The sequence below is a fragment of the Abramis brama genome (assembly GCF_963993115.1).
Source record: "Abramis brama genome assembly, chromosome: 12".
Classification (NCBI taxonomy): domain Eukaryota; kingdom Metazoa; phylum Chordata; class Actinopteri; order Cypriniformes; family Leuciscidae; genus Abramis; species Abramis brama.
The window spans coordinates 1233862-1252195 of NC_139974.1; the positions used below are offsets into that span (position 1 = coordinate 1233862).

Sequence of the window (18334 nt, forward strand, 5' to 3'; positions counted from 1 at the left end):
ACAAGACAGTGCGATCGCAGGTCACATGATCACGTGTGTGTGTGTGTGTGTGTGTGCAGGATTGTGTAGAGAGTGTTTCCCAGCGTGATGTTTGCTCTGATGTCATTAATCTGTCATACTGACGGTCATGTGACGGTCATCTGTGATGTTTAAATCACCTGTTGCTCCACTTTACAGGAGTGTTGTTTAGGGCCGGCTCTCGAACTCGATGCTTTTTAGCCTCGATACCGTTGAGTTTATAAAAAAAATTAAACATTTCCAAGTTTAAGACGCCAGAACATGCAGGACTCGGATATAATAGTCATTCTGCGGTTTAATATTCTCACTTTTGCAACATTTCATTTGAGAGAAACTATCATCAGAAGAAGCTCTGCACGACAACCCGTCAAAATAAAAGTTTGGTTTAACTTCGAGAGACTGCGATAGAAATATAATTTACATAATTTATAATTAATTAATTTTTATAGTTTATTAATTAATTTATAATTGTAACAGTAAACCTCTGTTGGTTAGCACTGTTTGGCTACATTTTCATTTCAATAAAAGATAAATTAATGTTTAATGCCTTTATTTGATTACCAGAAACATTTAAATACACAACTATTTAATAAAACAGCACTGTTATTGTGTACAAATTAATAAATTAAGTTGTTTTTATGAATTCAATTCATTAGATATGTTTTTGATTAAACCATTAAAGTGGAGTATAGACTAAGTAACAGGGAAAAGCACAGAACTGGCTAACATTAACATTTGAAAAGAAAAAACAAAAACGTTTAGAATGTAATTTTTGTTAAACTGTAAATGAATTGCTGTTAAATTGAACAAGTTTTATTATTTCAATTACACATGCTTTTTGATTTATAAAATTTAATTTAACATCCAGAAAAATTTAACAGAAAAAGACAAAAAAGATCCAGAAAAATGTGAAAGTGAGCATGGCCTGATGTTGGACGAGGTGTGTTGTAAAGTGTGTGTGTTCTTCAGGTGGACGGCGTCACCAGTTCAGCTCGGCACATAATATTATCAGTTCATGAAACTGTTATTAAAACAGGTTTGGGTCAGGAGCCGTATCAGAGTCACGGGGTCGTTAGCGCTGGAGTCATTAGTGCTCGTTAGGTGCAGCGTCCACTGAAATCAGCCTCTAATAGTTTTAATGCTTTAAATTGTCGTGACCAAAATTTTTAATGGACCTCTCAGTCTCTCGCACGAATGAGCCGATGTGTGTGTGTGTGTGTGTGTGTGCGTGTGTGTGTGAAGAGATCGTCTGCAGACATCCCTGTTCTCGTCTGTGGTCTGATCATCTTATACTTTTGTGTGTGTGCGTGTGTGTGCGTGTGTGTATTATATTATTCTGCCTGTGTGTGTGTGTATGTGTGTGTATTATATTATTCTGCCTGTGTGTGTGTGTATTATATTATTCTGCCTGTGTGTGTGTGTGTGTGTGTGTGTGTGTGTGTATTATATTATTCTGCCTGCATGTCTGAACTGGCTGCTGATTATGTGTTCAGTCCAAATACAGCAGACGGTTTTCTTACGTGTGTGTGTGTGTGTGTGTGTGTGTGTGTGTGTGTGTGTGTGTGTGTGTGTGTGTGAAGCTCTTTTGTTAGTCTGAGACCGCAACCTCATTTTCATTTGCAAATGACCTTATAGAGTGTCAGATCTGAGTGGTTAAATATTCATGAGTTATTAGTGCATTCCTGTGTCTGAATGAGTGACAAACCCTCTGTGTGTGTGTGTGTGTGTGTGTGTGTGTGTGTGTGTGTGTGTTATTAAACACTGTGAAACTAAAGCTTTTCTCCACCATGAGCTCCACAAGTGACTGTAAAACTAGCCAGGAATAAGTTTGTCCCAAATGGATTTCAGCATTTCCGAGTCTTGTCCTTCAGTTTTTGTTGTCCTCATAAATGTTGTTTCACACTTAAAGATGTTGATGGTTGAATTGAAAGAATGTTGATTCATATTTTTCCTGCAGTGAGATTGAGTGAGAATCAGTGACCTGTAACACATTCAGGGCAGAAATGCTTTGTTGTCGAGTTCAGACCCTGTTAACCAAATAGAGCCTGACGTGTGTGTGTGTGTGTGTGTGAGAGAGAGAGAGAGTGTATGAGAGTCTGTGAGTGTGTCCCAAACTGTAAATGCTGTAACCGTATCATGATAGTTGTTAACTGGCTGGTGTGTGTGTGTGTGTGTGTCCCAAACTGTAAATGCTGTAACCGTATCATGATAGTTGTTAACTGGCTGGTGTGTGTGTGTGTGTGTGTGTGTGTGTGTCCCAAACTGTAAATGCTGTAACCGTATCATGATAGTTGTTAACTGGCTGGTGTGTGTGTGTGTGTGTGTGTGTGTGTGTGTCCCAAACTGTAAATGCTGTAACCCTATCATGATAGTTGTTAACTGGCTGGTGTGTGTGTGTGTGTGTGTGTGTGTCCCAAACTGTAAATGCTGTAACCCTATCATGATAGTTGTTAACCGGCTGATGTGTGTGTGTGTGAGTGAGAGAGTGTATGAGAGTGTGTGAGTGTGTCCCAAACTGTAAATGCTGTAACCGTATCATGATAGGTGTTAACCGGCTAGTGTATGAGAGTGAGTGTGTGTGAGTGTGTGTGAGTGTATGAGAGTGTATGAGAGTGTATGAGAGTGTGTGTGAGTGTATGAGAGTGTATGAGAGTGTATGAGAGTGTGTGTGAGTGTATGAGAGTGTATGAGAGTGTATGAGAGTGTATGAGAGTGTGTGTGAGTGTATGAGAGTGTATGAGAGTGTATGAGAGTGTATGAGAGTGTATGAGAGTGTGTGTGAGTGTATGAGAGTGTATGAGAGTGTGTGTGAGTGTATGAGAGTGTATGAGAGTGTGTGTGAGTGTATGAGAGTGTATGAGAGTGTATGAGAGTGTATGAGAGTGTGTGTGAGTGTATGAGAGTGTATGAGAGTGTATGAGAGTGTATGAGAGTGTATGAGAGTGTATGAGAGTGCCCCAAACTGTAAATGCTGTAACCGTATCATGATAGGTGTTAACCGGCTAGTGTATGAGAGTGAGTGTGTGTGAGTGTGTGTGAGTGTATGAGAGTGTATGAGAGTGTATGAGAGTGTATGAGAGTGTGTGTGAGTGTATGAGAGTGTATGAGAGTGTATGAGAGTGCCCCAAACTGTAAATGCTGTAACCGTATCATGATAGGTGTTAACCGGCTAGTGTATGAGAGTGAGTGTGTGTGAGTGTGTGTGAGTGTGTGTGAGTGTATGAGAGTGTGTGTGAGTGTGTGTGAGTGTGTGTGAGTGTGTGTGAGTGTGTGTGAGTGTGTGTGAGTGTGTGTGAGTGTGTGTGAGTGTATGAGAGTGTATGAGAGTGTATGAGAGTGCCCCAAACTGTAAATACTGTAACCGTGTAATCATGACAGTAGCTGACCGACTGATGTGTGTGTGTGTGTGTGTGTCAGGAGTGATTGACAGCTACAGCGGCGAGCGTGAGGCTCTGGAGCAGCAGTTGCGTGAGCGGGTCGATCTGCAGCTTCAGCTGGAGCAGGAGTTGTGTGTGACGGGCCTCAGACTGAGGGAACTGGAGGAGGAGCGGCAGCAGATCCAGGACCAGCGCCAGCTCCTGTCCCGCCAGCAGGAGGCGCTGAAAGACGGGGCCGGGGCCCCTGAGCTGCGTACGTCACGCTCAACACACACTCGCTGGCGTTACATACGTCACGCTCAACACACACTCTCTGGCGTTACATACGTCACGCTCAACACACACTCGCTGGCGTTACATACGTCACGCTCAACACACACTCGCTGGCGTTACATACGTCACGCTCAACACACACTCTCTGGCGTTACATACGTCACGCTCAACACACACTCTCTGGCGTTACATACGTCACGCTCAACACACACTCGCTGGCGTTACATACGTCACACTCAACACACTCGCTGGCGTTACATACGTCACGCACAACACACACTCACTGGCATTACATACGTCACGCTCAACACACACTCACTGGCATTACATACGTCACGCTCAACACACACTCACTGACGTTACATACGTCACGCTCAACACACACTCACTGGCGTTACATACGTCACGCACAACACACACTCACTGGCGTTACATACGTCACGCTCAACACACACTCACTGGCGTTACATACGTCACGCACAACACACACTCACTGGCATTACATACGTCACGCTCAACACACACTCACTGGCGTTACATACGTCACGCACAACACACACTCACTGGCATTACATACGTCACGCTCAACACACACTCACTGGCGTTACATACGTCACGCTCAACACACTCTCACTGGCGTTACATACGTCACGCTCAACACACTCTCACTGGCATTACATACGTCACGCTCAACACACACTCACTGGCGTTACATACGTCACGCACAACACACACTCACTGGCGTTACATACGTCACGCACAACACACACTCACTGGCATTACATACGTCACGCTCAACACACACTCACTGGCATTACATACGTCACGCACAACACACACTCACTGGCGTTACATACGTCACGCTCAACACACACTCACTGGCGTTACATACGTCACGCACAACACACACTCACTGGCATTACATACGTCACGCTCAACACACACTCACTGGCGTTACATGCGTCACGCTCAACACACACTCACTGGCGTTACATACGTCACGCACAACACACACTCACTGGCGTTACATGCGTCACGCTCAACACACACTCACTGGCGTTACATACGTCACGCACAACACACACTCACTGGCATTACATACGTCACGCTCAACACACACTCGCTGACTTTACATACGTCACGCTCAACACACACTCACTGGCATTACATACGTCACACTCAACACACACTCACTGGCGTTACATACGTCACGCTCAACACACACTCACTGGCATTACATACGTCACGCTCAACACACACTCACTGGCGTTACATACGTCACGCTCAACACACACTCACTGGCATTACATACGTCACACTCAACACACTCGCTGGCGTTACATACGTCACGCACAACACACACTCACTGGCATTACATACGTCACGCTCAACACACACTCACTGGCATTACATACGTCACGCTCAACACACACTCACTGACGTTACATACGTCACGCTCAACACACACTCACTGGCGTTACATACGTCACGCACAACACACACTCACTGGCGTTACATACGTCACGCTCAACACACACTCACTGGCGTTACATACGTCACGCACAACACACACTCACTGGCATTACATACGTCACGCTCAACACACACTCACTGGCGTTACATACGTCACGCACAACACACACTCACTGGCATTACATACGTCACGCTCAACACACACTCACTGGCGTTACATACGTCACGCTCAACACACTCTCACTGGCATTACATACGTCACGCTCAACACACACTCACTGGCGTTACATACGTCACGCACAACACACACTCACTGGCGTTACATACGTCACGCACAACACACACTCACTGGCGTTACATACGTCACGCTCAACACACACTCACTGGCATTACATACGTCACGCTCAACACACACTCACTGGCGTTACATACGCACAACACACACTCACTGGCATTACATACGTCACGCTCAACACACACTCACTGGCGTTACATACGCACAACACACACTCACTGGCGTTACATACGTCACGCTCAACACACACTCACTGGCGTTACATACGTCACGCACAACACACACTCGCTGGCGTTACATACGTCACACTCAACACACTCGCTGGCGTTACATACGTCACGCACAACACACACTCGCTGGCGTTACATACGTCACGCTCAACACACACTCGCTGGCGTTACATACGTCACACTCAACACACTCGCTGGCGTTACATACGTCACGCTCAACACACACTCACTGGCATTACATACGTCACGCTCAACACACACTCACTGGCGTTACATACGCACAACACACACTCACTGGCATTACATACGTCACGCACAACACACACTCGCTGCCGTTACATGCGTCACGCTCAACACACACTCACTGACTTTACATACGTCACGCTCAACACACACTCACTGGCGTTACATACGTCACGCACAACACACACTCACTGGCGTTACATACGTCACGCACAACACACACTCACTGGCGTTACATGCGTCACGCTCAACACACACTCACTGGCGTTACATACGTCACACACAACACACACTCACTGGCATTACATACGTCACGCTCAACACACTCACTGGCATTACATACGTCACACTCAACACACACTCACTGGCGTTACATACGTCACGCACAACACACACTCACTGACTTTACATACGTCACGCTCAACACACACTCACTGGCGTTACATACGTCACGCACAACACACACTCACTGGCGTTACATACGTCACGCACAACACACACTCACTGGCGTTACATGCGTCACGCTCAACACACACTCACTGGCGTTACATACGTCACGCACAACACACACTCGCTGACTTTACATACGTCACGCTCAACACACACTCACTGGCATTACATACGTCACACTCAACACACTCGCTGGCGTTACATACGTCACGCACAACACACACTCGCTGGCATTACATACGTCACGCTCAACACACACTCACTGGCGTTACATACGTCACGCTCAACACACACTCACTGGCATTACATACGTCACGCTCAACACACACTCACTGGCGTTACATACGTCACGCACAACACACTCTGGCGTTACATACGTCACGCTCAACACACACTCGCTGGCGTTACATACGTCACACTCAACACACTCGCTGGCGTTACATACGTCACGCTCAACACACACTCACTGGCATTACATACGTCACGCTCAACACACACTCACTGGCGTTACATACGCACAACACACACTCACTGGCATTACATACGTCACGCTCAACACACACTCACTGGCGTTACATACGTCACGCTCAACACACACTCACTGGCGTTACATACGTCACGCACAACACACTCTGGCGTTACATGCGTCACGCTCAACACACTCACTGACGTTACATATGTCACGCTCAACACAAACTCACTGGCGTTACATGCGTCACACTCAACACACACTCAATGACGTTACATACGTCACGCTCAACACACTCACTGGCGTTGCATACGTCACGCTCAACACACACTGGCGTTACATACGTCATGCTCACACACACTCAATGACTTTACATACGTCACGCTCAAGACACACTTGCTGGCGTTACATACGTCACGCTCAACACACTCGCTGGCGTTACATACGTCACGCTCAACACACACTCACTGGCATTACATACGTTACGCACAACACACACTCACTGGCGTTACATACGTCACGCACAACACACGCTCGCTGACGTTACATACGTCACACACAACACACTCACAACACGCACTCACAACACACGCTCGCTGACGTTACATACGTCACGCACAACACACACTCACAACACACGCTCGCTGACGTTACATACGTCACGCACAACACACACTCACAACACGCACTCACTGACGTTACATACGTCACGCTCAACACGTCATGCTCAACACACACTCGCTGACGTTACATACGTCACGCTCAACACGTCATGCTCAATACACACTCGCTGATGTAGTGTTGTCAAAAGTACCGACTTCAGTACCAAGTCGATACTGGAATTTTAAAAATGTGAGGCTTTGAGCTCATCAAGTATGTCTGTGATTGGTTACTTGTTACTGAAGTCGGTACTTTTGACAACACTACTGTGATGAGCACTGAAGCTGAGGGGGTTGATGGGTAAATCAGAGTATGATTAACTCGTGATTTATTTCTTTATAGGTTGTATCAGTATTCATTCTCAAGGCCTGTTCACACCAAATATGAATCTTCACCATGACAAGATGCTAAATTACGCAATGCTAGCGGCGATCCGAACATTTGACAAAACCAAAAGAACAAAATAAAAATCAGTTTTAGTTATTTTAGTACATCAAGTTAAACTAAACACAATATAAATGGAAAATGTTTCATTGGCAACTAGCTGAAATAAAATTTGAAGATGAAGTTTTTTACATTTTGTTTAATTTATTATATTGTTTATTCAATTCGGTAACACTTTACTTGAAGGGGTGTGCATAAGACTGACATGACACCGTCATAATCATGACATGACACATGTCATGAATATGAAGGAGGTTTTATGCATGTTTATGACAACTGTCATTAAGTGTCATTCGCTCAATTATGACATTTTTAATGCAAATATGACATTGTGTGAGATGTCTTTGTTATGGCAACTTGACATTACTAAAACAACACAACCTGTCATAAATATGTCATAAACATGACATAGCAGATTAATTATCAAACTTAAGAAACCACTTAGCTTTATGGGTTAACATTTCATTAAACTGTCATGTGGTTGGTTTTGACATTGGCTGTCATGAGGCCATTATAACATTTTAATGACAAATTAAATGTGTACCACTGTAGTTGAGGTCAAGAAAAACATTCATGACACTGTTATAATGGCCTCATGACGGCCAATGTCAAAACCAACCACCTGACAGTTTAATGAAATATTAACCCATAAAGCTAAGTGGTTTCTTAAGTTTGATAGTTAATCTGCTATGTCATGTTTATGACAGTTTATGTTGTCTTGGTTATGTCAAGTTGTCATGACAAAGACACTGACAGGTTATGATGTATTGGTTTATGTCAAGTTGCCATAACAAAGACATCTCAAACAATGTCATATTTCCAATAAAAATGTCATAATTGAGCGAATGACACTTAATGACAGTTGTCATAAACATGCATAAGACCTCCTTCATATTCATGACATGTGTCATGTCATGATTATGACGGTGTCATGTCAGTCTTATGCACACCCCTTCAAGTAAAGTGTTACCTTTAATTCCAAGTAACGAAATTTATAATAGTAAAAGAAATTCTGATTTTGTATGTAGTTTAATTTGAAACTTTTTAAGTTTAAGTTTTCCATCTATTATTTATATTTTACTTTATTTCAGCTTCATTTTAATGAACAAAAAAACTTTGGTTACACTTTATTAGATGTCATTGTTACACTGTAATTATGAATTTAAGTACTGAGTAATATTAACTATATGTACTTACTATATTATTAATATTAGGGATTGGTTGAGGGTTATTTGCATGTAATTATGCATATTTATAGTTTGACTCTGTAAAATAGTGTTACCACAATTTTTAATAGTTTTAGTTTTAGCTAAACATAACAACCCTGCAAAATGTTTTAAAAGGCGCTTTTCTTTGGCTCGCGGTTCGAATGCCTCCAGATGTCCGTGGTTGTGTGCGCTCAGGTGCGCTCGGGCCTTCAGACGAGAGTTTGCAGGTGCGCTCAGGTGCGCTCGGGCCTTCAGACGAGAGTTTGCAGGTGCGCTCAGGTGCGCTCGGGCCTTCAGACGAGAGTTTGCAGGTGCAGGAAGTGCCAAACGCCTCAGAGACGCTTCTAACGATGCTGTCACGTCACGTCTTCATGTTTCTGCCCTCTTTCCTCCTGTATTTGCATGATGAACGTGTTGTTTTCACTCTCTCTTTCCTCAGGACTAGTTGAGGCTGCTCTTGACGCAGCACCTGAAGCAGGTGTGTGTGAGTGTGTGTGTGTGTGTGTGTGTTCACGAGCTGCATGGCCGGCACGTCTCTGATCGATACACCAGTCACTGGAGCTTTGCTTGCTTTGGGCTCCCGCTGATCGACTAACCGCTGCCTCGATGGCTTTAGCATCAACACTCACTGTGTCCGCTGAAACACTAGCATGGTTTAACTGGCGCTAACAGGTGCTAACAGGTGTATCTGGTGTGTCTCCTGATTGAACAGCCGTCTCCACATGTGCACAACAACTTCAGTCGAATTCACCACAGGATTATGGATGGAATAGTAAAGGTCACCAGAAACGTTTTTTAAAAATAATAATATATAATAATTATAATAAAACAAAATAAACAATAATATAATAATTTTATATATATATATATATGTATATAAATATACACTGCCGTTCAAAAGTTTGGGATCGGTGCAATTTTTTATGTTTTTAAAAGAAATCTCTTCTGCTCACCAAGGCTGCGTTTATTTGATTAAAAATATTTAAAAAAACAGTAATATTGTGAAATAATATTCCAATGTAAAACAAGGAATAAATGACACTTTACTATATATTCACATAGACAACAGCTGATTTACATTAGAATAATATTACACTGTTTTCATTGTATTTTTGATCAAATAAACGCAGCCCTGGAGAGCAGAAGAGACTCTTCCAGAAACATCAATAATCTTACCGATCCCCAACGTCTGAACGGCAGTGTGCTTTTATTTTCAATACCCTTTTTAACTTGATTAAACTCGATAAACTGTGTGTCTGTATTGGACTGATGGCTGTTCAATAAGGGACACGTTTCTTTTTCTTTTTCCTTTTCCTTTCTGTTTTGCACTTGCACTCTTATCCCCGTCCTCCTGCACTGTGGGTTCGTGCGGTGGTTGCTGACCGGATCATGTGATCATGGAGCGTACGGGAATGGGAACGGTTGTGGGAAATGTCTTCTGTCCATGTGCCATATGCAGTAGGATGCAAAAGTGGAGAACCTCAGAGAACATTCACTAATAAAACATGTCATCTTCATATTTCATGCCAAAGTCAAAAGAACAAAATATGAAACTATATTTTGCATAAAGAAAATCAAGCCTGTTTTGTTTGGTTTTAATTAAATTGATTTATTCTTTTAAAATTATTATTTAGCAATTGAGCAGGGTTATTTTAGTATTATTTTTATACCATCAAGTAGCTTCAACTTAAAAAACTTCAACTTAAAAAATGTTGCATTTGCAAGTAACTATAATAGTTTAGTTGAAGTAATATTTTCTTCTAATATGTAATTTTTTTAATAGTTTTAGTTTTAGTTTCAGTCAGCAATAACAACACTGCAATTAAGCACATTCCCCCCCAAAAATAATTTAATTAAAAATCTACTTTTGTTTTTTTTTAAAACAAAAAAAATAACATTTTCATGGCAATTAAGCAGTATTATTTAAGTATTATTTAAGTATTAATTTTATACCATCATGATGTTTATGTGTTATATATGTATACGTTTTTTTAATTTAACTCTTTCTTCTAATATTTAATTAGTTTGTTTCTTTTGATTTTGTGTTTAAATATGATCTGAACATGACGAGTTTTATGAGATTTACGGTTTATTTCGTAATAAAAGTGCTGCAGTTTAATGATCATAGTCCATCAAAACTACAGCTCAGTTTATAAACTCTCCAGAGCTTTAATGAAGAACTCTTAGAGGCATTGATGTATGAATCTCTGAAGCTGCTCCATCCTTTTGTCATGGGTCGAGCCCTCCCGACCGCTCTCCTCACGTGTGTGTGTGTCCTCAGGCGTGTGTGTGTGCTCACGTGTGTGTGTGTGTCCTCAGACCTGCTGGAGGAGACGGAGAAGCTGATGCTGGAGAAGGTGGAGGTGCAGCGGCAGGCGCAGAAGGAGAGTGTGGAGTTGCACCTGCAGGTGAAGCACCTGGAGGCGGAGCTTGAGGAGCAGGTGATGCGCGTGCAGGAGCTCCAGGACACGAGCCGGTCCGAGCGAGACGACCTCCATCAGCAGATCCAGGCCTTGGAGAAACAGCTGGAGAACAACCGCAGGTTCATGGACGTGAGTTTCCTCATCATGTCTCTTCCACGTTCATTAAACGTTTGAGTCCAACACTGAAGTGAGTTAAACTGCAGTTCATGGACTGGCCACTAGAGGCCGGCTGCAGAAGAGAGTCAGTCCCATAGACCCGCATGTTAAAATGCCCAACTTTACAGCAGAATAAAACATGTTTACAGTCTGGTGCAAAAAGTGGTTTGGTCTATAAAGCTAATCTTGCCCTTCATGACGACTGTGAGGGGGTGAATTTTTTTATAACTCATCCGTTTAAATTATATTAAGCCTTAAAGTTCTGCATAATTAAGGGCGTGGCCACTTGAGTGACAGGTGGATTGCCGCTGATGTCACTACTAGCCGTTTGTCTGCTGTCTGTTAGCGTCACGTGACCTCAGCTAATCCGCATCTTTGGCCCTGTCCCAAATGGCACCATAAGCACTCGCGGTCTTCCTACGAGTCCTCACTTTCGTGACGTAACGCCGCTTTGGCTGTTGGGAAGAATCTGCTTCTGAGCTCGCATCAGTGCGCATCGAGGGCACACCCTTCTGAAACCTAAAATGACAAATGGGACACCCTACGGTCTCATGGACTTACCGGACAGGCTCTGGCGGCAGCCAATGTAAGTCCACAACACGGAAAGTGCATATGAGGGCTTGCATTTGGGACAGGGCCTTTGCCCATTTTCGTTTATCCGGGAGTGACGCTGCCAAGATGGCGACGGCCAGCTCCGCCCACTTCGGGTTTAAAGTCACAGCCTACGACGTAGCTACGGCAGGAGTTTGACGCAGAAGTATAAATTGGGCTTTAGTTTTAGTAATTTTAGTACTCAGAGCCACACCCACCTTTTACATCATCACCACGGACCAATGGGAGTTCAGAGGTGTTTACCAGCCAGAACTTTTTCGTGAAGTTCGCTTTGGCAAGCTGTTTCAAACTCCCGAAACTGATTTTGAAATGACATCACACCAGTTCGCTCTCGGATTTCACTTAAAGTATATCAGTGCCTTAAGTGTGTTACATCATCCGAATGGCTCAAGTGTGACGTGTTTCTGTCCTTGTGTTTATCAGGAGCAGGCCGCGGACAGGGAGCACGAGCGCGACGTCTTTCAGCAGGAGATTCACAGCCTGGAGCAGCAGCTGAAGAACCCGCCCAAAACTGGACCCGGAAGTGACCGCAGGGACCGAGAGGTACGACACCTGATCGCTCGCCCCGAAGCCTCCAGCTAGTTTCACTCACGCCTTTAGTCCTCAGACAATGAGCTTGTGTTCTCTCTGCTGGACTGATATCAGCTCGAACACACACAACACCTCACAAAACAGCAGAACAACTCCAAAATGCAGATCAGCCTTAATAAATAGTCAGTTTATAGTCATAAAATGGCATTCGTAACCAATTGTATTTCCGTAATATGACATATTTCTGCAGTAATGAGTCCTAAAACACAGAAATAAGTATTTTTTTTAACTTCCGGTTCCATCATCCTGAATCAATGGGTTTTTTATAGTGGGTTAATTGCCATATTACAGTTGTAATCGAAATTATTCAACCCCCATTGCAAATCAGGTTTATTGGCAACATTTACAGACTTTCTTCTGTTTGCAATGAACAAATCAAACAAAAGTAATTGAAATAGCTCAGCACAACAAATGTTTCAGTCCCAAATTCAACTGAAAATGCAACTTTTAATGACTTCTGCAGTCTCAAAATTATTCAGCCCCTTCATGGCAAGCATCTTTAGCACTGAGTAAAACACCCTTCTGCTGTTATGAGCTGCTGAAGCGAGATGTATAACGAGACCGCAGCTTCTGGCAGCGTTTCTGAGGAATCTGAGCCCGTTCCTCATGAGCAACGGCCTCCAGGTCAGGAATATTCTTGGGTTTGCAACCGTCGCCTTCAATTCCCACCAGAGATTTTCTGTGGGGTTCAAGTCAGGTGACTGTGACTACCTTCTTGGACCATTCATATTACCATTTAGCCATATTTCTAACATGCAGTCAAACGTAACACTCTACAAACCTCGCCAGTTCAGATATTCCATGTGTTCTAGCTCAAGCACACCTGGTGCAACTAATGAAGCCCTTGATTAGTGAGACGAGGCAGATTTGTGCTGTTGTGAGCGATTCTATCAGGGAGTTGGATAATTTTGAGACTGCAGAAGTCATTAGAAGTTGCATTTTCAGTTGAATTTTGGGAAACCACTTGAAATATTTGTTGTGTTGAGCTATTTCAGTTACTTAAGTTTGATTTGTTCATTGCAAACAGCTGAAAGTCTGTACAGTTTGCCAATAAACCTGATTTGCAATGTGAGTTGAATCAATTCAATTATATATATATATAGTACAGGTCAAACGTTTGGAAACATTACTATTTTTAATGTTTTTGAAAGAAGTTTCTTCTGCTCATCAAGCCTGCATTTATTTGATCAAAAATACAGAAAAAAAATGTAATATTGTGATATATTATTACAATTGAAAATAATTGGTTTTCAATTTATTATACTTTAAATTATCATTTATTTCTGTGATGCAAAGCTGAATTTTCAGCATCATTACTCCAGTCTATCACATGATCCTTTAGAAATCATTCTAATATTCTGATTTATTATGAGTGTTGGAAACAGTTCTGCTGCCTAATATTTTTTCATAACCTGTGATACTTTTTTAGGATACTTTGATGAATAAAAGGTACAAATAAAAATATTAAAAAAATAAAAAAAGAAGCAAATGTTTTAAAAATAGAAATCTTTTGTAACAACAATATACTCTACTGGTCAGTAATTTGGGGTCAGTAATTTTTTTTCTTTCTTTTTTTGAAATAAATCAATACTTTTATTCAGCAAGGATGTGTTAAATTGATTAAAAAAAGTGATAGTAAAGAAGATTTATATTATTAGAAAATATTTTTTTATTTTGAATAAATGCAGTTCTTTTTAACCTTTTATTCATCAGATATATTAGGCAGCAGAACTGTTTCCAACACTCATAATAAATCAGAATATTAGAATGATTTCTAAAGGATCATGTGATAGACTGGATGTCATGTGACACTGAAGACTGGAGTAATGATGCTGAAAATTCAGCTTTGATCACAGGAATAAATTATTTTTTAAAGTATATTCAAATAGAAAAATAGATGTACTGTATATATAAACATCATGAGTTTAAAAATGCTCCCACATAAGCTGGCAGTAAATAAACACACATTCAGTCCTTCACGTTAAGAGATGTTTTACAGCTTCAGCATGTGCAGAAATAAACACACATTAAAGGGATAGTTCACCCAAAAATAGTTTTAGTTGTAGTAATACTTATAATTTAGTTATACCTCCATATTTAAAACTTTATCTGCTAAAATAACTAGCTTCCGACAGATGGCCGTACGCATTGATTTACAGTGAAAGAGTAACCCTTGACCTGACGCACAACGCAATGATGAACGCGGACGCATCGAGCAAAACAAAACACTGGTCATGAACTAGAGTCTAAAACGTGGGCTAATTTTCATTTTTGGGTGAACTATCCCTTTAAGTGATTTGCAGTCAGTTGCCAGGCAGCGACACACACACACACACACACACACACACACACACACACACACACACACTCATCTGACGTCATATGGCTGCTCTGTCCTCATCCCTCTCTCTCTCTCTCTCTCTCTCTCTCTCTCTCTCTCTCTCTCTCTCTCTCCCTCATCCCCCTCTCTCTCTCTCTCTCTCTCTCTCTCTCTCTCTCTCTCTCTCTCTCTCCCTCTCCCTCATCCCTCTCTCTCTCAGGTGCAGGAGTTGACCCGTGCGCTGCAGGAGAAGTCGGACTGCTGCAGTGAGCTGCTGTTGAGCTCTGAGCAGCTGCAGAGAGATGTGTGTGAGAGAGACGAGGAGATCGAGACGCTCGGCGCGCGCGTGAGAGAGCTGGAGCACACACTCATGCACAGGGTCAGTGTGTGTTTCTCCTCCGCTTCTGCTGTTAGCCGCCAGTCTTACTCCACTGGGACACGCTGTGTGTGCGTGTGTGTGTGTGTGAGGGGTGCGTGACGAATGGGAGTGTCTGAACGCTGAACATGTATGTGAATGTGTGTGAGGAGAGCATGCTGAACGTGTGTGTCCTTGCTGTGCATTAATGTGGTGTGTGTGTGTGTGAATGCAGTGGTTTAGCATCACGTCTCTGCTTTAAGGATCGTGTTCTGTCTCTGTGCGTGTGTGTTGTTGGGCTTGTATGTCAGCGAGATCAGTCGACCTGTGTGTGTGTCTAATGTGATTGTGAATATATCTGCAGAAGGGAAGGTCTGGCTGGTTAGTGAGTTTATCTAGATGTTGTTGTTATATGCTTGTTTCTGAGCGTCTGGTTACTGTAACACGCTAAAGCACCGCACACACGCCACACACACCACACACGCCACACACACCACACACACCACACACGCCACACCAACACACATGCTAAAGCCACGATCTGGAGAACGTGTTGTTTTCCACATCCCCATTTATGTGACCTTGAGTTCTACTAAGGAAATTAATAAATAAATATTATTTTGTCTTAAAAAATAAACTTTTTGATTTTGAATATTGATTTTTTTATTACTTATTTTGAATGAAATAATAATATTATTATTTTGTCATGTAACTATTATTTAACATTGATTAATAATATTGTTGTTATTTTTGTTTTTGTTGTAGTAGTTGTGATTATTATTTGCCATTCAACATTATTATTATTATTATTAGATAATTAAATAATAAGAAGTTTATGTAGATGTATTTTTGGAATATTGATATTGTTGTGATTTTAATTATTTTACTACTAATTGTTAGTTTTATTTGTTATTTTGTCATTCTTTTTTTTTTTTCTTTTTTTTTTTTTATTAATCTTATTTATACAAATAAATAAATAATTTTTTTTATTTTTGTTGTTGTTTTGATTATTATTATTTTGCCATTAAACTTTTTTATTATTAAATCAATAAATAAATAATTATAATTTTCTACTACTAATTTTTATTTTATTTTTTATCATTATTATTATGTTTATCAGTAATCTGCAAAAGTACACATTTTCAAAATAGTGCATGGTTCACCTGGACCGTCAGACGTGAGGGAGGATAAAAGTTTCTAAACAAACTAGTCAACCTCTCTAGTCTGCTGTGTGTGTGCGAGTGTGTGCTTACGTGCTGTGTGTGTGTGTGTGTGTGTGTGTACGCAGGTGGAGGAGGCTCAGCATGTGTCCATGGCGGGCCGAGGAGATGTCACACTGGAGGCTCAGCTCCAGACCGAGAGAGAGGCTCTGGACAGGAAGGAGAAAGAGGTACTTCCTGTCACATGACCCTCTCACTGACAGAACACCATTACCTCCTGTCACATGACCCTCTCACTGACAGAACACCATTACTTCCTGTCACATGACCCTCTCACTGACAGAACACCATTACTTCCTGTCACATGACCCTCTCACTGACAGAACACCATTACTTCCTGTCACATGACCCTCTCACTGACAGAACACCATTACTTCCTGTCACATGACCCTCTCACTGACAGAACACCATTACTTCCTGTCACATGACCCTCTCACTGACAGAACACCATTACTTCCTGTCACATGACCCTCTCACTGACAGAACACCATTACTTCCTGTCACATGACCCTCTCACTGACAGAACACCATTACTTCCTGTCACATGACCCTCTCACTGACAGAACACCATTACTTCCTGTCACATGACCCTCTCACTGACAGAACACCATTACTTCCTGTCACATGACCCTCTCACTGACAGAACACCATTACCTCCTGTCACATGACCCTCTCACTGACAGAACACCATTACTTCCTGTCACATGACCCTCTCACTGACAGAACACATTACCTCCTGTCACATGACCCTCTCACTGACAGAACACCATTACCTCCTGTCACATGACCCTCTCACTGACAGAACACCATTACTTCCTGTCACATGACCCTCTCACTCACAGAACACCATTACCTCCTGTCACATGACCCTCTCACTCACAGAACACCATTACCTCCTGTCACATGACCCTCTCACTGACAGAACACCATTACTTCCTGTCACATGACCCTCTCACTGACAGAACACATTACCTCCTGTCACATGACCCTCTCACTGACAGAACACCATTACTTCCTGTCACATGACCCTCTCACTCACAGAACACCATTACCTCCTGTCACATGACCCTCTCACTGACAGAACACCATTACCTCCTGTCACATGACCCTCTCACTGACAGAACACCATTACTTCCTGTCACATGACCCTCTCACTGACAGAACACCATTACTTCCTGTCACATGACCCTCTCACTGACAGAACACCATTACTTCCTGTCACATGACCCTCTCACTGACAGAACACCATTACTTCCTGTCACATGACCCTCTCACTGATAGAACACCATTACCTCCTGTCACATGACCCTCTCACTGACAGAACACCATTACTTCCTGTCACATGACCCTCTCACTGACAGAACACCATTACCTCCTGTCACATGACCCTCTCACTGACAGAACACCATTACCTCCTGTCACATGACCCTCTCACTGACAGAACACCATTACCTCCTGTCACATGACCCTCTCACTCACAGAACACCATTACCTCCTGTCACATGACCCTCTCACTG

The 18334-nt window shown here is 42.4% G+C and overlaps 1 protein-coding gene across 8 annotated transcripts in view; it reads left to right on the forward strand.

Moving 5' to 3' along the window:
- Positions 1-18334, forward strand: part of akap9 (A kinase (PRKA) anchor protein 9) — a 136542-nt gene that overhangs the window by 67436 nt on the left and 50772 nt on the right. For 7 of the 8 annotated variants that reach the window (XM_084131587.1, XM_084131592.1, XM_084131589.1 and 4 more), the window contains 6 exons: positions 3436-3648; positions 9580-9618; positions 11460-11692; positions 12755-12874; positions 15463-15621; positions 16886-16987. In XM_084131587.1, the coding sequence (XP_083987713.1) occupies positions 3436-3648; positions 9580-9618; positions 11460-11692; positions 12755-12874; positions 15463-15621; positions 16886-16987 (866 nt within the window). The remainder of the gene's footprint in view (positions 1-3435; positions 3649-9579; positions 9619-11459; positions 11693-12754; positions 12875-15462; positions 15622-16885; positions 16988-18334) is intronic. The other variant, XM_084131590.1, reaches the window with a different exon arrangement.